Source organism: Silurus aristotelis (genome assembly GCF_946808225.1).
Source record: "Silurus aristotelis genome assembly, chromosome: 23".
Taxonomy (NCBI): domain Eukaryota; kingdom Metazoa; phylum Chordata; class Actinopteri; order Siluriformes; family Siluridae; genus Silurus; species Silurus aristotelis.
The window spans coordinates 13,865,584-13,887,928 of NC_139596.1; the positions used below are offsets into that span (position 1 = coordinate 13,865,584).

Below are 22,345 nucleotides of genomic sequence, written 5' to 3' on the forward strand. Positions count from 1 at the left end.
GTGGTGAAATTGGTTTTGTGTGTGTGTGTGTGTGTGTGTGTGTGTGTGTGTGTGTGTGTGTGTGTGTGTGTGTGTGTGTGTGTGTGTGTGTGTGTGTGTGAAGGCTATTTATTTAATAGAGATCAAAGAACTGCTTAGTTATACTGAAAGGAATACAGTATAATTATATCAATATAACAAAAACTGAAGTTGACTGACAGCCATGGACAAAAACCTTTGGAACCGAGACATTAGGGACACTTAGTGATACACATTGCTGGAAACTGTAACACATATTGCTGGAACATCAGGAACACACACTTTTGGAGCTTCAGGGACACCCGTTACTGGAACATCATAAAAAATTAGGGACACATTTTTATAACCTTGTATATGCATGTAGCTGGTCTGTTAGAAACTCCACATTGTGATGGGAAGTGTAACATGCTGTCCCTGTAAACTGCTTGAAGCTCATTCATCTTTCTAATTTATGATTGTGTAATGAAAAGAGGTTTGGGGGTAGAGGGGGGGCGGCATCATCACGCATCCTTCCTCTCACGGACAAGTGTTGTATTTATGCTGTAGATGCTTGTGATGGATTTTCCGCTTTGTATCTGCGACTGTGTATGTTTTTTCATACATTCATTTAATTGCATAGAATACAAACAAAGCAGGCTTTTGTCACAACAGTAATAATTGTAATAAGTGCTCCTGGCAGTGGCAATGAAGAGAGAAGCGGCATAGGAGGGTTGGTTTTTTTAATGGAGGAAAAAAAAAAGTGTGGATTTGATTTGTCGTCTTATGATTCATCATGTAATGTTCTTGGATGCCAAGTTGCATGTTAGCACGACGCATGATAACATTAGCACCTGTTCTCACCTCATTAGTCCTCGAGACTGCTCTCAGATCCCCCTTTTCTTGTCCAAGGCATGCGATGGCGAGCACGCCAAAGCGCCAAGGCATCATAGAGCGCTGCTGTTGGAAATTAAATTCGAACACTATTCAACAGGGACATTGACAGTAACTATGATGTGGTGTCTTCCTCCTCATGTCTCTTTACGGATTGTGTCCCTGGAGCTGCACAGTCCAGTTCGGCTCCCTATGGAATAACGTCCAGACTGTTTTTGCCTTTGATAGCACATCTGGATGGCAAACAAGCGTTTATGGTTCAAGATTTCTGTACATTCGCCGTAGTGTTAAAAGAAGCAAGACATAATGAAACTTACAGAACACAATTCAATCTTTCTTCATGTTTATTATGCTGTTTTTTTATTATGTTATGTTCTTACATAATGATCAAAGATACCGTTATTCTGCAACAGCGGTGTAATTATGGTATATCGAAATGCTCCCTAATTAGAACAGTTTTAAAAATTAATTGAAAGTTGTGTTTAATCAATAAAGAGACACGTTTAAATGCCACATTACAGATGGAAACTAATTGCACTCAACATTGCATTTTTGTATTTTCTGTCTGGCTCGGAATGATGTTTCTTTTAGCTGATAGTTTACCTTGAGTCAAGATAGTCAATTGTTTTTTGGTCATTTCTGGTCGTTTAATTAGACTCGTAATTACATGATTTCCGTGTGTTGTCATTGTGAGATCTTTTAGATTTCTTTACACATTGGCATCTTTTGATCCTGGCTACTCTTCAACACAAGTAATAAAGATTCTTTCCTTTAATATCGCAGTGCCGTGGATTCCATATTCTGTTGGCTGATGTTAAAACAATTGTTCAGCAAACGAAAGAAAAAGAATTGCGTTTAATGTAACACTCAAGTCCTTCATTTTCCAAACATTAATCTCCGGTGTAAGTGCAGCTTACTTTATTAAATAAACACAGAATAGCCTAAGTCTAATCAAATAAAATGTTTTGACATCATTTTCCTGGATTACTGATATGGTAGACGAGCATTACTGATTTAAATCCTTATAATCCTTCTCTCAGTTACTTCCTATTAATTTTTTACATTTTGATTTATACTTATGAGCATGAAATTTATCATTTATATCCTCCAAGAGCTGACAGCTTATGCAAAAGATCCTATTGAGAAACATTTTTTTCCCTGAACAATTACAGCGAGATGGTCATCTTTCTTTTACCAAGACAAAGTCTTTCCATAGACACATGATAATCCATGTCTGCATCTTTTAATAGTGTAGTATTAATTTAATTTGTCTCGTGAATGCACCTGGTTGTCTTTGTCCCTCTCCTTTTCAGTGGCTAAATGAGGAAGTGTAATCCACACATACACTACTTACATTTGATCCAACTTGGCAATTTAGAGATAGCACGGTAGTGTAATAAAAGCCTATTAGTGAAGCATGCTCTTAAGCCAGAATACCAGGTGATGTCACCGGAGAGGGGCGGAGCACCCACAGGGTCGCTGAAGGGACCTGGATGATTTGCATATCTGCTTGGAGACACACTGTTACTGACCCCATAGCCAGGATTAGTGTGAGAGGCTTTCACTGCTCACGAGTTCATCGCTGGTTCAAGGTAACAGAAAGCAAGCCCTCGCCATTGATAACTCCTGAATGGGAGAGAAGGTGAGATAAAGAGAAGTAAGAGCTGGTTGGAGAGGAAGGTAGAACAATTGGAGGCTGTGTGCTTTAAATTGGGTATAAATTATTAGTAAGAGCAGTGGAGGCGATGTCTTCTTCTCCATTGGTGTGCTGTGCCAAGACCTACACAGGTAAAGAGATTGTTTGGGCAGGAGTTATTGACTCGCTGATTGCCAGTTTCGTAAACTTGACCTGAGGCACTGATCACTCGCCAAGCTAGAGAAAAAAACAAAACACACACAAAAAAACGATACGCACACACACACATATACCTTTCCCATCCTGCCACAGCTATCTTCATCAATACTGGCCAGACAAAGGTCAATCTAATAAACATGGAGGTCAGTATCGTGGCCATTTGAGAACGCTTTTGGCATGGGCCTTAGAGGTGCTTTTTAATTGTATCCCTCCGGGCAGGTAATGCTGTTGTAATGCAGAGGAAAGAATAACACTTGGACAAGAAAGATATATCTAGCCTGTCCTTGGTACAACACGCAGAGAATTCTTGAAGAGAAAGCTGCTGCTGCTGCTGCAGTGTGTGAAATTCCTGCCATCAGATGAAGTGAACTCTACAATATGAAGTGAAGAAGACTGATTAAAATACATCACAATCCGCTGCAATTACAAAACACCCTGACTTTACTTTGGAGAAAACTCATTAATGCCTAGCTTCTTGTCCTTCATAGTAGTTCTCACAATGAAGAGGTACCTTAAGGACTTGAGGTATACATGTCACTCCTCCAGAGCCCAGTGACCTGAACATGGGAATTCTTTAACCTGCCGCTAAAGGCAGAAACTGAGCCTTTCCGTGGATGAGTTGATAGCTGTGCCTCAGTCACTGGAGAGAACACTCAATCCTCCTCCGCTGGTGGTCACTGCTTCTATTGTTCACCATTGCGCATACATCTTAATAAGTGGAAAAGCCAGAAAGGGGATATATAGAACATGATACAGCACAGACTCTTGTGTAGTATGTCCAGTAGTTGGAGCCAACATCTGATAAATCTCTAAAAACCAACATGAAATCAGGTATAACGATATGCAGTTCAGATATGAGTGTTCTGTAGCAGAGTTTGATTGTTTAATTGCCATGCCTATAAAGAAGCTTGACCTGTACATTAAACTGAATTTTTGGTATGTGTAAAATAATAATAATAGTAATGTCTTACATTTCCCAGAATAAAGGAGATTTATCTAAATAGCTTGAAGAGAAAATGCTTTGCGAAGCTTTCCTCTCATAGGCACACCATGTGTGTTTTTTTTACATTTTAGTACTACCAGTAACTCACTCTACTTAGCTGAATAATGTGAGTCACTGGTTAGAATTTGAACAAATATACTTGTGCACGCGTATATTAATAGAATGATGGTTAAAAAGTTTTTTTGTGCAAATTCCAAGGTTTTGTAGAGATCTTTTTGTTGTTGTTGTTGTTGTTGTTGTTGTTGGGAAAATCTAATGGAGGGGTGGTTGAATAGTCAGCATTTGTAACTTTTTTCAAATAGCTAAACTCCTTTGAACGTGTAGTAACAAAATCAGATCCACCGACTGTAAACATGATTTACAGAAGAATAATCGAAACAAAAAGAAATACCAAGGATACAAATGTATTCAATGTAATCTGCTTTCAGAGTTAATGCTTGATAATTGCAGCCAGGACATTAAATAAAAACATAAAAGCATAAAATTATGCCGCAGGTGGGACATTTTAGGTAACAGTGGGTCTAATGTGAGCATTTTTGTTCCACCACAATGCATGTCACAAAAACCCTGAACTTTTTTAAACATACAAACATGTGGCTATTTTTCAGATAATTATCTTTGGGTGACTATATCACAAGTTGGTCTGTAGAGTACTGTTTATTTATATATATATATATATATATATATATATATATATATATATATATATATATATATATATATATATATATATATATATATATATATATATAAAATGTATCATTGTTTATAAAAAAAATTATATATATAAAATCTATAATTGCATAATCAATGCATTGTTCAATGTAATCTCTATGTACGTGTGTTTACAGGCACTGAAAAGCATGAGCTGACCTCATGGAATAGCTTCAAGTCTATCTTCAGGTTCTTCAACGAACATCTCCAGACACAAATGGAGGTGGACAGGGATGACAGCAAAGTGGAGCAGCTGGATGAGGAGCTGAAGGAAGAGCCGAACGAGGAGCCGAATGAGAATCGGAAGGAAGAGCAAAATGAAGAAGAGAGTGTGGAGCTGAAGGAGGAGCAGAAGGAGGAAGAGGATGATTGCTCTACCACAGTGACTACACAAAAGTGCACCGAACACGAGGATTTATAGAAAACACTGGAATGTCTGAAAGCTTCAGACCTTCCTGGCCAGGCTGCTCTCTATTGAATCCTTTTTTTTGTTGTTGCTTTTTTACTTTTAATGCTTGCAAAGGGTCGTCCTGCTGTAGGCACTTCCTTCTATATGCCTTAGAGTTCAGGGTCGGCGTGTATACATCATCACAATAGGGTTTTGCATTACGCAACTATCAAAGCAATATATCCTGTTGTCAGGTGGCATGGCACAGTGCTTCTAATAGTCCTGACATTCCTCTAAACTCACCTAATGCACACACAACACACTTAAAGGTATAACCCACAGGTCAGTCGGCTCCCCTGAACTCCTTTCCATTCAGTTCCACCCAGTTTTGCATTGCTAATGGTACTCAATGCCTAAGACGTTCCTCTGCCTTGCATTCTCGGCTCATGAGCATTAGCACTAAAGGTACTTGCACAACGTAGATATTTGCTTTTAAAAGCACACATTAGACACAGGTCTTTTCCACACCACCTGCATCTGAAAGAAGCGAATCCTAAATACCAGGTAATAATTTGCTCTTTCTTACGTTCATCCCCACATAGTAACAATAAAACATATAGAAGGCTTTCATCCAAATGAACTTTAAAGCACATGTCAAGAATTCTTTTTCACCACATTTTTTTTTTTTTAAGACATTTTGGAAGTTTAGCGATGTCTGACCTTTACCCAATTCCCAAGTTACCCAAGCAAGGGGGGGGGGGGGGGTGTAATAATTTCCAAATCACAAAATCAGTTTTTATTAATGTTCGCCTTTGAAATGTGACATGCCTTTTCTTTTCCCCCCATGCACGCCTGGTAAGTCTCACAATTTCACATCACACTGACATCCACCGCTTTCGCTAAAACACACAATGTCAGTTTCTTAGCGTAAACAAAAGACAAACAGAACAATGTGGTATTAGTCAAGGCTTAAGCTGTCGCTCAGCAGTGACAGCACGTCACAAAGCTTTAAATAACACTTTGCCACGTTTTTATTTTTTATTTTAAGAATGAATATTTGTAAGCACAATTTGCATGTTCGAACAAATGTGACGGATTTTACCAACTTTTCAGCTAAATTACAGCGATGTGGGGACATAATGAGAAATACACTAAATTGATTAAAGTTTTAAAACTGAACTGCTTTTAGGGTTTTGTAGACATTATTTAGCTAAAATCGAATTACAAATGATTGTGTAATGCGGCGCTAAATTGAAAAAAAAGATACGTTGGACATCACAAACAGAGTTTGGACATTATTTCTTCCTTTTTCCTTTTTCCTTTTTCCTTTTTCTTTCCCACTACATTTAAGTCATGAGATGATTATCGGTCAGAAGCGCAACTTTAAACCAAAATCAAAATAGATGTTTTATATCTAAGTCATGAATTTTAGTCGTTCTTTTACTGTTAATCGAAACAAGTTTTTTGTGATTTACTTTTTATTTTATTTTTATTTTTTCATTTTTGCATTTTTCTAATGAATTCAAGTTGTTTTCCAAAAATATTGCAAGTGTAATTTATAAACATTTTTTCTGCCTTTTTTATATCTTTTATCATAAAGTCTGGGGTCTCATTTTACCTGCTTTTTTTCTCATTTTTAAATCTATTCGCAACAAATCGCTTTTTGCAAAAAAATAAATGCTTTTTATCAAAACAGTGTGATTTTGTTTTGTGGTTTGACTCAATGAGTTCCAGATCTTTTTTTTCCCCTTTAGTCATTTTAAAAAACCTACAGAATTAAAAGTGAAAAATATTTCATACGATTTTTTGAAATGTAACCTTGACACTTCCCTCATGGTAACAGTGTGTTCTGAGTGTACAGAGAGAACAGTACAGTACAGTACTGGGGACATGGGTAATCTGTGGAAGGTTTATGCTCATTCTAATGGCTGTATGTGACTTTGGACACAACCGTATAGACTGAACCCCTCAAGACGCAACTGGCGCAGCTTTTATTCTTATCGTGAAGGCTTTACTTTCAGCCCGAGTACTAGCCGGGTTAGAGTTCAGCTCTTCGGGGGGAAGGGGGGATAAAGATCTGCAGAGCTCGATAAAAGCTCGGAGCTCCGGTGGCTCGCCGGGTTTCCCAAAGAAGCCGAGTGTGAGCGTCTGTAGCTGAGCTGCTCATCTCTCGTTAACGGCCGCTGCGCAACTCGATCGCGAAAGAGGAGCCGCGTCTCCACAATGAGGCCAATGTTAAGCAAAAGAAGTGTCAGTCAAAAGGCTGCTGCGTATCAGATGAAGCCTCAAATCAACAAGTTTCCTCCAATAACATGCAGACCATTTCTGCACCCAAACACTCAACACTGGCCTGTAGTTGGTTTCTGAGACAGTCTGGCAAACTTTCCTTCACTGAAACGTATTTATTTATGTTTAAAATCGTGCATTGATCATGAATTCTTCTGGTGTAAATCGATTAAAGCTTATAAAAGTTCATTGTAACATCTCCAACCACCAGCTTCATTAATAGCGTTTTGTTTGGTTTGTTTAAACGATGCGTAAAGATGAAACCAAGTGAAAGTACTCAGTAAAATGTCTCAATTAGGCAGGAGTTTTGTTTGGTCAGGAGAAAGACATTTCTGGGCCTAACTGAACCCAACCCGAAGCCTCTATCCGAGCAGTGGATAAACACAACTTTAAAGAGTGCGTCATTGCGCACTAAAATACCCGCTAGAAATGTCCTGCTCTTTTCCCCACGAACTTGTTCCCTGTTTCCCCCCAAAGTTGCCAAGCTTCTGGCTGAAGCTGGAATGTATCCTCTGCGCTCAGTGTCCTCCTGAGCACTTCAGCAGGTCTCTCCGATCTCTATTTGCATAATTATATGCTCACTTCTGAAGGGATTCTAACCCTTACATTTCACGGGTCAACAAACTGCAACAATCAATGTTTTATTGTGACTGAAATAAAAGAAAATCTCAAACTCACACACCCGCTTCTTTTCTCTCATTCACTGCGCCACTCTTTTACTTTTATTCCACTTATAGAGAGAAGCACTTTGTTCAGAAGATCTAGTGAAGGACTTTCTATCTATCTATCTATCTATCTATCTATCTATCTATCTATCTATCTATCTATCTATCTATCTATCTGTCTGTCTGTCTGTCTGTCTGTCTGTCTGTCTGTCTGTCTGTCTGTCTGTCTGTCTCTTTGCCTGTCTGCCTGTACCTCTCACACACTCCTTATGATCACTGGTTATTAGTAATGACATATAGCACAAGCTCTTCTTTAAAGAGAGTGGTCTTATAGGTGTGTGTGTGTGTGTGTGTGTGTGTGTGTGTGTGTGTGTGTGTGTGTGTGTGTGTGTGTGTGTGTTGTGGGTGATGCCAGTATTGGACAGAGCAGCTGCTGGCACAGAGTCGTTTTATGTCGCTTTAATGGTAGCTTTTAGGCTGCGCTACTATGGACCATGCCGCCCTTTCAATTACCTCCTGCCTGATAGCGCAGCTCGTAAAGAGCTCATAGTAAAAGCCTGGCACTGAAATCAAATACATTTGGGGAGAGATTTTGGAGCGCAAAGAAAACTTCTTCCCGTCTAGGTAATGTGAAGATATGATGGGAGATTACAATTTCAGGGCGGGGTGGGGGGATTGTTCTGTGAGACCATTATTAACATTATAGCCTTCGAGGTGTTCTCAGATGAAATATAGACCAGACTAGACTGCAATAGCCTATAGCAGAGAGGTGTGTGTGTGTGTGTGTGTGTGTGTGTGTGTGTGTGTGTGTGTGTGTGTGTGTGTGTGTGTGTGTGGTGGGGTGTGTTTTTTTTCTCATTATCTGCTCTACGATTCGCTCACGAATAAATAAATACCTGTGAGGATGCATCGTAAAAAAAAAATCAGTTTACTCGTTTAGTTTGACGTTGATGAACGGACTGAGATATTCAACAATATGAGTCTACATTACACCCAGAGTTATAGTGAGGGTCAACGATTAATGTCAGGAATCGGACTGGTTGCATGAATCGCAGATCTTTGAGGCACTGAGAAATCTGTCATTTATGCAACATAAAACATTTATTTAATCTACAGGCCTGTATTTACACTATATACAGTTTATATGGGGTTTAATGAATGCAAACAATTCTGCCTCAATTTAGTGAAAATACTCGTAATTTATTAAAGTTGTGATACTAATTATAACAAGTTTCCGTCTTTCTTCCAAACTCACAAAAAAAAGAAAGAAAGAAAAAAACCCTTTGCAGTAAGTTTAAACGATTATTAGGTGTACATTGTTTTTTAAACTTATTTTCTTACCTAGTATTTACTTTTTCTTGAATTGTAACAAAACCTAAGTGCTGTAAGTGTCTTTTTATTAGTTAAAAGTTAAATGATGTACTTTTCCCCACTAAAACCAGTTTTATTCCCAAAATACTAAAGGCATTTTTATTGCTAATATTAGTGGTAGTGGCATATAAAAAAAATATGATTAAAAATAAATAAATAAATAAATAAATAAAGTACATACAAAGTGCTCTATTTTCATTGGCTCTAGACAACAAGTTTGTCTTTCAGAGTAGTTATTAGTTATTATTAGACCGAAACACCACCACCGAGGGGCTGTTCTACATTTGTTTCGTGGCGCCTGTAAAAGTCCATTTGCTCCTTGTGTTCTCTGGATATACCTTTAAGGTCGAGCACAAGGAGTCTGAGCTCTAAAAGGACTCCAGGTCGCAGAGTAACCGGAGCATTACAAGCTGTCATTTTACAGTGAGGATGGAATTGCCACGTTGGGTGCCAAGCGGGCGACCCAGGCTGAGGACACGATAAAAACCTGATCCTTTCCAAACAACAAGAGGCCTTTTCAAATGAAACCAGATTAGGGAGCTCTAAACCCCGTCCAGGACCCTGCTTTCTCTATCCGCCCTGTGATGTTGCGCTAGAATAACAGATGATGTGATAGGCCATAAGTCCTAGTCTAGTCGATCACTATATATATATATATATATATATATATATATATATATATATATATATATATATATATATATATATATAGTGTGTGTGTGTGTGTGTGTGTGTGTGTGTGTGTGTGTGTGTGTGTGTGTGTTTTTCTGTGACGATTTATTGACTAGGAGGGAGAGGAGGATCAACCTGCTTCTCTCTCACACATTATAGATGAGTCTCTCATCAAGTCTAAGGGGCTCATTGGAGTCTAACCACTTTGGTGCATCTCCCACCAGAGCAGCAGAAGCGTTATTGTCTCGCCCCCGCATCCTCATTAACAGACGCCCCCCAAAAGACCAAGCTCCAAATTAAGTTGTTGCCATCCAGTGGAGCCATAGCGAGGCCATGGAGATACAGACCTCACGAGCTGCTCTAAATACATGCAATAAGGAGATCACCGAGCAAGAATGATGATTATGATGATGATGATGATGATGATGATGATGATGATGATGGGTGTACAGGATCCATCATCAAATTGTTAAGAAGACTACAGCTTGTTCTCGGGCCTCCTTCATTTACTTAATGCGCTCAGATTCAGCTTCATCCTCGAGGCTCATAAAAGCTGCTCTGAAAAGAAAGACTTCTATTTTTTCCATTTTCTCCCTGCTCCATGTCTCCGCCTCTCTTCTTCTTCTTCTTCTTCTTCTTCTTCTTCTTCCTATTCCTCTTTTTCTTCTTCTTCTTCATCTGAGTCAGCGCGTAGATGAAAAGCGGCAGCAGACGAAGCGCGTGACTTTAGGTGTGAGAGACGCGCGTGAGGAGCCGCTTCCCACCTGCGTGAAGAAAGGCGTTGCGGGGAATCAGTGATTTCCTCTAAACAAACCTGTCATTCAGTGAATTAAACACCAGGGTTTCCATCGTATAACCGAAATAACATTCTACATAGTTTCTGGAGTGATTTCTAAATATTTATCACAAATGATATATTTTGCAAACTTGAACAGAAAATGGAAGAAAAATATGGAACTATTTGCAAAATTATACCGAAGATAATTATTATGTTGTTCGGAAACACTATTAGCCATATTCATAACTAAAAGATTTGTGCTTTATTTATTATTTTTTTTTTGCAAACAGCATTAACAAAAAATCAGCACAAATTCGATTTTAAATATAAAACATAAAAATTGTGCATATAAGTTTTGCCCTAGACTGACTGTAATTCATCTTCAGCTGATTTGAAATGGTTTGTAAGGTTGTTTTTTATTTGCATTTTTTTTTATTAAGATAAACACTAAATTATTTTACTAAATAATTGAAATGTTCACATTGCACAATATGTACAATTGTCAAATTTACAATATGTCGAATTTCCTTGAACAATTTCTTCTGCAGCAGCTGTTTCTATTTTAATATTTATTTTCTAAAACGGCACTTTTCTGAACAGATCCAAACTTCATAATAAATTTTTTGATATCGAAAATAATGCTTGCGACAGTTTAGCTGATTTACTACTAATGCTTCATGCAGTGTCAGTTTTTTTTTTAACAAAAAGAACAACGAAAAGACTTTTTAGATTGTATTTGCGATTCAGATGTTATTTTCGTCTTTGCAAATAAATTCTGCAAATAAATTCATGTATTGAATAAAACTGACCAAAGAAAAGATATACGTTATAAATTTATAATGTTTTTATACAGTTTTTTTTGTTTAATAAATATTATTTTAAATATATTCAATTTAATAGATATTTCCGTGATATGGTGGTGCAATTTATTTATTATTTATCTTTTATATAAAATTTTATATATGAGTTTTTTCTCTTTTTCGCATGACCCATCCAAAATAATGAAGTGAAACCAATGACTTTTTGATTTCTTTCTATTTATTTTTTTTGCCAATAACCAGCCATGTTTTTTCACTGATTCCTGAAAACGCTTGAAAATAGACAAAACTAGTTATACCATAGAAAAAAGATGTAAAAGTCTTTGTTTCTGCTACTATATATGATTCCTAAATATTGTTTTGATGTTCGTTAGAGAAATACATTGACTTGTAAAAAATAATAAGGTCAGAAAAGAACAAACTGTATTAATATAATATATGACGTCACTTAGGTCACAGAAATATTGCGTACAGGAAGTGAAGTTTATTCAAAAGCCTCATAGCTGCAGTCCATCAGCATCACCTGGATTGTCCCACACTGTCTTTACGCCACTTAGGCGCGTGGGCACTTACACGGAGTGACAGGTGTGTGTGTGTGTGTGTGTGTGTGTGTGTGTGTGTGTGTGTGTGTGTGTGTGTGTGTGTGTGTGTGTCTGTTTGAGCTCGGTGCAGCACACTGTCAGACTACCTTGTTAAAGGTTGTAAACTGTTGCCAGTCTCCAGATACTGGTGATGGCGGCGATTTGAAACTTGTCTAAATTGACAAGAGCATCCGGGCACCTGAGCGCAGGACCATGGACAGCGGTGTGTGTGTGTGTGCGTGTGCGTGTGTGTGCGTGCGTGTGTGTGTGCGTGTGTGTGTGTGTGTGTGTGTGTGTGTGTGTGTGTGTGTGTGTGTGTGTGTGCGTGTGTGTGTGTGTGTGTTTGTGTGTGTGTGTAGTATGTGACCCTGAATTTGCCCCGCCTAGCGTTCACGTTACGTTTGACTGAAACCCACACAGGCTGAAACGCAACAGTGAGAGAGTGAGAAAGTGAGAGAGAGAGGGTGAGAGTGAAAAAGAGAGAGTGATTGAGAGAGGATGTGAGAAGAGGGGGTGAGAGAGGGAGAGGGGAACGTGAGGAGGTGAGAGAGTAAATGATGAGTGAGATAGCAATGGTTTTGTGTAAATGACAAAACGGTAGTGTACCACCACCCCCACCCCCCCACACACATACACTCTCTTTCTCTCTGTCCGCTCAGCCTCTCTCTCTCTCTCTCTCTCTCTCTCTCTCTCTCTCTCTCTCTCTCTCTCTCTCTCTCTCTCTCACACACACACACACACACACACACACACACACACACACACACACACACACACACACACACACACACACACACACACACAAGAATTAGGTTTACATTTAATCTGCAGTAACTGTGTGCGTAAAGTTGCCTTGGGAGCCATAAGAGCGCAGTACGAGCTGCAGGGCTGCTGAGGAGAAAAGGAGGATTTGGTGGTGAGGGAAAACTGTTTGATGGCTCTCTACAGCTTCGAGACAGCTTGTTAATTAAAACCCCAAGAGATGAGTTTGTGCAGCCAGCGTCCATAGAAGAACATCGCTAACTATTGTGACAGCAAGCAACTTCACAGGCCTGCATGTAAAAGGCTGTGATTCTCTCTGGTCCCAGGTCTCTTTCTCTTTCTCTTTCTCTTTCTCTCTCTCTCTCTCTCTCTCTCTCTCTCTCTCTCTCTCTCTCTCTCTCTCTCTCTCTCTCTCTCTCTCTCTCTCTCTCTCTCTCTCTCTCTCTCTCTCTCTCTCAGTGTTCACGCTAGAGGACATTTCCGAAGCCCTGCAGTAGTAAATGTCCTATTTGTATTTTGTAAAGGCCGAAAGTTCAATTAACTCAATTAAACAGAAGGACGCAGTTCAATGATTCAAAATCTAATTTACAAATTCATTAATATCGGGATCATTACTTCTGTAGTTTCTATTAGCACTTGATTAAGGAAATAAAGAGAACTGTAATGGAAGCGAGGTTTCTTTTAGCCGGAATGGTTATGTGTATTTTATGCGGGGGAAATGCTTTTCTAAGCAAACGATAAAATAAATACTCAGAAATCTAAAAAAAAAAACCCTCAGATATCTATCTATCTATCTATCTATCTATCTATCTATCTATCTATCTATCTATCTATCTATCTATCTATCTATCTATCTATCTATCTATCTATCATAAGTTTAAATAAAGTCGCTACTAAGTCGCAAATAATTGTATAATTAAAGCATATCATTTTTTTTATATGCGAAATTTATTATTGGTTTATTTTCTCTGTCTTATTCAAATAATTAAAAAAACTTAAGTTGGGATCCACCGGTGCAGGTGGAGAAATCCCTTATAGGATCACCTGGAGCGAGAAAACACACACACACACAGACACACACACAGACACACACACACACACACACACACACACACACACACACACACACAAACACTGCCAAAACATAGTTTTTACACATTAGTTGCAGCATGATTTTTTTTTTTTTTTTTTTTGCAATTCATGTAGTTTTACATCTCAGAAAAAAAAAATCTATTTTGTTAAAATCCAACAAAGTAACAAAAAGCACTCAAAACAAAACAAAAGCACTCGAAACAAAACAAAACTTGCACTCAACATAAAACACAACGGCATGAGGGAAATTATTCTAAATACATTTTTATAATCACACAATTATAAATCCAAATAAATACCTAATAAACTTTTATGATGAATAAAAAGATCATGTTTTAGTGAACATTTATAAATAATGATATGATGTTCTAAAACCCTACATTGAACGAAATCCTTTTTATTGCTTTATCCACATTCTGTCCACATTTCTCTACAGAATCCTACACTTAGTTCAATATTCAGCATGAAGGTAGAAGGTAGAAGCTTCTCTTTGCTCCTTGTGTTTTCTTAAAGGGATGTGAAATGGGACTGAAGTGGAGCAGATGAGTTTCTCTCCACTGTCCTGCTCGAACATTTAAAAGACATCTTTAAATGTTCACCACGTCTTAGCACATTCATCAACGTCAAAACGTGACCGAGCCTCTATTTAGAGAAAGTGTAAGTGCAGCAATATATCTTCAGTGCTCTCAAAGCACACAATGCATTTTTACAACGTGTGAATATTCCTCCTTATTTCCACAATGCTTTATAAAATCTAATATAAATACACTCTCAGATAAAGCATGCATTATTGCAAAAATAAAATACATTTCATTTACCCTTTTTTTTGCTACTTTGATCCTAATTAATGCCGATTTAAAATTAAATATATAACGATATAAATATATATTTATATTAAGATATCAATATATAAATATTGAGCGCTCACTATTCGTTCAGAAGGATTTAGTAGTATTGAGGTGCATAAACATTTCATTGGGAAACTTTTAAAAAATATTATTCACTGTGGTGAAACAAAACATCAGCGTTTTTTTAATCGGTTTTAAAAGCAGATTGTTTTTACACTATTAAAACATGTGCGTACTGGTTTCAAACACCGATTAAAAGTTGAACTTATTGATTCTGATCTAAAACGTTTTTAAAAATAATCGTGTTCCATCAGTGTACATAAATAATCCACTTGATTCGTTCACATAAATTCAACTAAATCATTCCTTCTCTAGTCACAAATCTACAATCGTTTATTGTTTACAATACAACGCATTTTTTTGTTTACATTTGCAATTAGAACAGACATAAAATAATTAATTATACAATGTTTTCTTGGGAATATTTACATCTTTTAAAACAAGATGTGAGACTTTTTGAAGCAAAATGTAGCTGAGAATAAAAGGGAAAAAAAAAAGAAAAAAGAAAAACCTAATATAATTCGGAAAGTGTGCAGTGTATGAGGGCGGAGGGACAGTGAATGAAGCAGAAGCTGTTTATTCCTCTGTCTGAGGGTCCCAGAACACAGAGCGCCATCTAGCAAACAAAGGCGGAAACAAACAGCTCGGTCTGCCCCCACCGCTGTACCCAAGCCCGCGCGCGCTCCTGCAGCTACCGCAAACTCCCAGAGATTCCCCCCAAAACCCCCTCAAAAACCCCCGACTGGACTTTTACTGAACAACTTATATATCAAACAGTTTTCTCAAAGTGGTAATGCATGAATGGTCTAATAATTAAACAATAAAAATAAACACATGCAAAAGAATTGATAGAGGAAAAAAAAAAAAGTAGCAAACTTTCACTAAAACATTTCTACACTGAAACCCTTATGCACATATTTCATACTTATATCTATAAAGAAAAGGAAGCGAGTGCGCATGTGCATTAACAATCATACCTTTGTGTAGTGCATGCAAAGTTTATGCTTGTGTATCATTCTTATTCTAATTGCTGTTGTTTTAGGTGATGATTACTAATAAAAAAAAAGAAAAAGAAAAAGACGACAAATATATATTTTATATATAATATTTCTTCCAGCACATCAGAATTATGCAGGTTTCAAAGCGGGATAATAATAATAATAATAATAATAATAATAATAATAATAATAATAATAATAATAATTAACAAATTATTTCTTTTTTCGCATTTATTATAATTCAAACATTGAAACTGCAGGAAGTCGAAAATGCTTATGTATGAATGAATATAATTTTCACCCTTTAGATATTTCAGAAATGTCTCATCTCAGTTTAATCAATTTAATGCAAACGACAGGGGGGGAAAAGGAACTTGCGATGCGGTGAGTTTTTAAGATGATGATGATGATGATGATGATGATGATGATGATGATGATGATGATGATGATGATGATGTTGATGTTGATGATTTTATTGTAAATGTTTGTTCAAATAAAACTGAAAAGCAAAATTAATTATTGAGTTACACATAATTACATTTATTATAGACTGCTATTTTTTTTTTCTAAAAAACCTTATTATTATTATTTGAATTATTTTCTGGCAGTACATGGAGTCCAACAAGCTTTAAAAACAGTGACCTACTTCAAAAAATGTGAAAGTATATTTTTACTAATAGATCATTAGTAAAACAAATAAAAATAAAAAACTCTGGACAAACCCAAATCTACAAATGAATCATATTAATTGAAATTATAATCCCGAATATCTCATATAAACTTTATTATAAGGCGAATGGGACTATTTTAGCTAATATTTATTTAAATGCGAAAATATCAATAGAAAGTACCCTAATGCTTGTGTGTAAAGATTGAAACCGTCCTCCAGGTCTTTGTGTGTTTTTCTCCTATATATAGCTTAAGATGATTGAGAGCTCCATATGCGGGTTGGTCAGAGCTCAAGGCCAGAAGCCCCTTTGACAGGTCATATGCAGCATTTCAGCGTTTACATTAAGTTCAGTGATGATAAAAACAATCTAGTTTATTTTGTTTATCCGAGTGTTTTCCGATATGATGAACACCGTGTCACTGTCTGTCTGTTTATCCTAATGTTTGAATATAGCTAGAGGTAGGGTTTATTGTGGAAGGGTGGTATTTATGATATCCTCCTCCTGCAGAATGCTATCATCTTGTATATAAAGACCACGTGTGCATGCGTTTAGTGCAAATCATTTCTGGTGCAAGTTAATATTATTTTATTTTTGTATTGTATACAGTACAGTAAAAACGAGATGACGCGTGATGTGATGACTACAGCTGGGCTTTTCGCTCTACCACACACACACACACACACACACACACACACACACACACACACACACACACACACACACACACACACACACACACTGGTGGGAAGAGAGAATGTGTGTCGTGCTAGAACTGAATTATAGCGAACTTCTGTGATCTTCTTCAAAACCCAAACGTTTTCAGATCCGATCCACCTCTGGCTCTATGTCCATTCTGTCCAGACCATCCTTTATTCTGTTTAGAATAATGGGCACATAGGCAGGTGTGTGTGTGTGTGTGTGTGTGTGTGTGTGTGTGTGTGTGTGTGTGTGTGTGTGTGTGTGTGAGAACGAGTTTCAGCCACAATACCACCCAAAGATATGTGTAGTGCAGATGAAATATTTGGTGCGTGTGGTGACCGTGTTGGAGCCTCCTGCATTTTAATGACGAGCAAAACAGAAGCTGGACGTGCGGGAGAGAAAGAACACACACACACACACACACACACACACACACACACACACACACACACACACACACACACACACACACACACACACACGCACACACACACACACGCACGTCCCCGTCTCTAATAGAAGGAAGACAATTTTCTCGCTCAGATTAAGACCGTTAGTTTCTGCCTTGCCTTTGAAGAGAGAGAGAGGGGCCAGGTCATTCTGAAAGAAAGGCCATTCCCTCAAAAACCCCTCCCTCAAACCCCCATCTTTCATTCTCTCTCTCTCTCTCTCTCTCTCTCTCTCTCTCTCTCTCTCTCTCTCTCTCTCTCTCTCTCTCTCTCTCTCTCTCTCACCCACTCACTCACTCACTCTCTCTCTCTCCTCAGCTCTCCTCAGCTCTCCTACCGACCCCCATCGTTTGGCGTTTGGAGCACACATGCATATCCTCCAGCAAGCTGGTTTTGCGGTTACACACATGGCAGATTTGAGAGCTGAGGCTTTGGAAGGCCATTTTTTTGCTGTTGAAACTATTCCGATGCATCGCAGAACGCAGTGTGACAGAGTTCAATTCAATCCTACAGCTTGTTTCAGCTGCACTTAGATAAACACTGTATGCATTCACTTGTCCTTCAGATGATGAGTGCATTATATTTACCCGAGCCATAAAATGAAATAAATCCCAGCTCTACAGTAACAGCGCAGAGTGTGTAGAAGGTTCTCGAGGAAAGACCCGGCCAGGCTTTGGCACTGGTTAATCCCCCCACCGGTGGATCTCAGTACGGGTGCAGTTTACGTGTGGCCGCCGCGCACGTGTTCAGTGGAGGAACGCGGGCGTGCGCGCGTGCGTGTGCGTGGTGCGTATTTATCAAACGCACAAATTGCGACGACTATAGGCGAGACAGGCGGCATAAAGGGCCGAAAGGCGCCGGATCAGAGACCAGCACCAGAGCAGGGGACATAATACCTCTGTCAAGAGCCGCTCAATATGGCGCGGATGAAAAATCTCCTCCGACAAAAACGCTTCGGTCATTTATTATCAAAGAAAATAGAAGCCGTGCTGAGAAATTAGTCAAATAAAAACGAAATTAGAAAGATATTAACAACAACATAATTCACTAAGCCTGTCAACCAAACGGACACATCTCTGCCTTGCTGGGTGTACACACACACACACACACACACACACACACACACACACACACACACACACACAAACACACACACACACACTTACACAAAATACCTACAACTAATTAGAGCATAATAATAATTATTATAATAATAAAAATAAAAAGGAGAAGAAGAAGGAGAAGGAGAAAAAGAAGAAAAAGAAGAGGAAAGAAAGAAAGAAAGAAAGAAAGAAAGAAAGAAAGAAAGAAAGAAAGAAAGAAAGAAAGAAAGAAAGAAAGAAAGAAAGAAAAGAAAAAGTAAAATACAGCCTGTATTTTTTGCCTAGATAAAATTCCAGCTAAGTTATAACATATCAAAATGATTTATAGATAAATATCAAAATGGTTTATTTATAAATTAGAAATATAAAATAATAATATAATATAATATAATATAATATAATATAATGTAATATAATATAATATAATATAATATAATATAATATAATATAATATAATATAATATAATATTTATTTATTTATTTATTTATTTATTTATTTATTTATTTATTTATTATTTTGTATTGTTTTCAGTGTCGCAAAAAAAATCATATGGTCTGTATAAGTTACTGAAATCACGCTCGAGCCTGCTGCTGGACTCACTATCTGACTATCTGACTATCTGACTATCTGACTATCTGACTATCTGACTATCTGACTATCTGACTATCTGACGGTCAGTGCAAATGTAATGTATGGAAAAATGGGTCACTGTTACATTTGGTCCCAGTCTGAAGTGTAATTCCTACAAAGTGCTGCTGAGTAAATTGTGAAACTTGCTGGCTGTAGTTGCACAGACACAAACCATCTGGTGTGTATTATAAAAATGGCCAGTAAATATAGCTGAAAATCCGGGGCGTTAGCAGGTATGTAAGAGCGGTATTAGTGTGTGTGCCCGTGTTTGATGGGCGGATCGGAAAGTGTGTTCATATAATAACCCGTGGAAACATATTTACTTGAGTAAATTAACACATTAATTACATGCGCTTTGTTTGAAAGATATCATTCTGACGTCACTGTGTGTATCAGGGGGAAAGAAAAGGATGCAGAAATTGCTGGTCCGAACAGCCTATTATTAGTTTGGAGCTTAGCAACAGGTATTTCTCCCACTTCTTGGACCCACTACAACGAAGATTTTTTAGCATTCGATTAAGATGAACAATCACCATACAGTGTGTAACAGATGCTCAGACGTTTTCTTGACTCCTAAGATATTGTGCTTGAAGTGCTACATTGCATTGACACCGTTACCTCTTGTTGCACGTTTTCAAAGCAAACTTTGTTTTTCCGACCACCACACAGCTCCCACCCTCCCTTACAGGACGTAATTTATTTCTCCATAAGCACGAGGACAAACACGGAAAAGCGTCTCCTCTCCACTTTAACTGTTACGTGCTGATTAATTTGTTGTTAATGACAGCAGTAGTCATACACACACGGACACATCTTCTGCTCTCTTAGCGTTTTTTTTTTTTTTTTTTTTTACTTTGGCTCCCTCCCCCTTCTCTCTCTCTCTCTCTCTCTCTCTCTCTCTCTCTCTCTCTCTCTCTCTCTCTCTCTCTCTCTCTCTCTCTCTCTCCCTCCCTCGGAGCGCGCAGACTCACTACAAAAAGGCGCGCACACGCACGCACGCACACACAAAAATCCCTGGTCACACACGCGCACGTTTAAGGGGGACAAATGAAAACAAATTTCTTACTTTCTCCAAAGGAGCTCGGTGTAAGACTTCGTGTGTCCTTCTTGTCCACTTTTTTTTCCCCGTCGGGTAGAGTGTTGTCCGCGTCCGAGGCGTCGTTCTCTAATTAATTCTTTTTCTGGAGCCTGTCCTTATATGCCCAAATGGTTTGACTGAAGTGAAGTGCAGATTGAGACATATTGAGCCCCCTTTAAGGGGGGATCATTTCATGTGGGAGGTTGGACGCAAAGTTTGGACTCGTGACTGGCATTCCGAAAAGACGTGCATAATTTAAACCAACAAAGCAAGACAGAGACGGGTCTGAGGGTGGGAGGAGGGAGAAGAGAAAAAAAGAAAACTTGGAAAGAACTCAGTCAGTGATAAACAGCTGTCAGTGCTGGACATGATTTTAGTTGTATATTCCCAAAGTACAAATTGTCAAGAGGAAAAAAACAACAACTTGCTAAACCACATTTATTTGCTATATTTATTTACTGATTCAGTGAAGTGGCTATTCACTAAATAAATGTGCATAATTATTTTTTCACAACTACTACATTTGTAGCTACTTATATAAGCTGTGCTAATATTAAAAATAATGGTGTGCTTAAAACTGGTTAACTTTTAAAAACATTATTATTACCAAAAATAATTTCTTTCCCCTATAACAACTGGAATATTTGATTATTTCTGTGCTAGGATTATACTTCATATTCATATTCATATATATATATATATGTGTGTGTGTGTGTTTGTGTGTGTGTGTGTGTGTGTATGATGTGTTTAGTTGTGTATTTGTTAAATAACCTGTCGATATAAATGAACATTATCTGACCAAGTTGTCTATATTGGCTAAACACATTGCTGAACTGTGTGAACAGTGAATCCCATTAAGAAACTGCCTACATGTGTTCATTGAAATGATGGCTAACACTAGAAAAGAAAATGCATGGTGTTGAGTTAGATATCTCTTTCAGTTGTCAGTGGTGGTCCATGGGTATGGAATGCTAATAAGAAAAGCCCCCTCCTTCGCCACCTCCTCCTCCTCCTCCTCCTCCTCCACCTCCTCCTTTTCCTCGTCCATGTCGTCTCATTCCCTTTTCTCTCAGCTGGCAGAAGGGATCGATAGCTGACCCGATGCTTTGGACACTGCTTTATTTATCTGGCCAGGCAATGATATTATCAGTCTTGAACGTTATATACAGCAAACGTCTTCCTAAATCAACACAAAGGGATCGCTTACACAGCGATCTGTGCTTTCTCGCCTGCTTCCCTCACACCATGCAGGCCCGACCACACACACACACACACACACACACACACACACACACACACACACACACACACACACACACACACACACACACACACACACACACACACACACACACACACACACACAGCCTTATGTTACATTCACAACTGGGGACATTTTATATCCTGTTGTGTTGGATGTGATCCATGACTTACAGCTTACTGGGGAGTTCTTTGGACAAGGATTTAGGCAGAAATATTAATAGTACACACTTAGGGGGTTGGGGTCAAATCTAGAACCCTAATGTTTCTTCGGTTGCCCTTTTGCTGGAGCTGTTAAAAGTTCTGTGCAGAACCAGAACCCAACAATAAATCGTTTATTTTACAGAAGAGGTTGCAAACTATAACCTTTTAAAGTAACCAAGAACCATGAACTGGTACAAAGAACCTATTGAGGAACGCTTTAGTGTAATGCAGTGTCATCTCAGGTCCAGTGCATGGAATCTCTGCTTACTGATGAGAAGTTCACAAATTCATGGTGTGTATGATGTATGAACACTATCAACTATACAATGTAGATATTTAAACAACTAAATTGCATATATATATATATATATATATATATATATATATATATATATATATATATAGATAGATAGATAGATAGATAGATAGATAGATAGATAGATAGATAGATAGATAGATAGATAGATAGAT

The 22,345-nt window shown here is 38.0% G+C and overlaps 1 protein-coding gene and 2 long non-coding RNA genes across 5 annotated transcripts in view; 1 reads left to right on the forward strand and 2 right to left on the reverse strand.

Annotated features, from left to right (window-relative positions):
• The window catches only part of arb2a (ARB2 cotranscriptional regulator A), a 179,156-nt gene extending 170,434 nt beyond the window's left edge, over positions 1 to 8,722 (forward strand). For both annotated transcript variants that reach the window (XM_083527626.1, XM_083527627.1), the window contains exon 11: positions 4,598 to 8,722. In XM_083527626.1, the coding sequence (XP_083383752.1) occupies positions 4,598 to 4,881 (284 nt within the window). In that variant the 3' untranslated portion in view covers positions 4,882 to 8,722. The remainder of the gene's footprint in view (positions 1 to 4,597) is intronic.
• On the reverse strand, positions 1,215 to 20,757 carry LOC310718700. 2 transcript variants are annotated; one of them, XR_014531231.1, is made up of 3 exons: positions 20,399 to 20,682; positions 9,993 to 10,606; positions 1,215 to 2,514 (listed from the first exon to the last, which is right to left on the reverse strand). It is a non-coding gene; the product is annotated as an uncharacterized lncRNA (long non-coding RNA). The 2 variants fall into 2 exon arrangements; XR_014531230.1 differs by lacking the exon at positions 9,993 to 10,606 and having other exon boundaries at positions 20,399 to 20,757.
• On the reverse strand, positions 4,943 to 9,834 carry LOC310718704. Its single transcript, XR_014531235.1, has 2 exons — positions 8,966 to 9,834; positions 4,943 to 8,928 (listed from the first exon to the last, which is right to left on the reverse strand). It is a non-coding gene; the product is annotated as an uncharacterized lncRNA (long non-coding RNA).
• Positions 20,758 to 22,345: the final 1,588 nt, after the last annotated feature.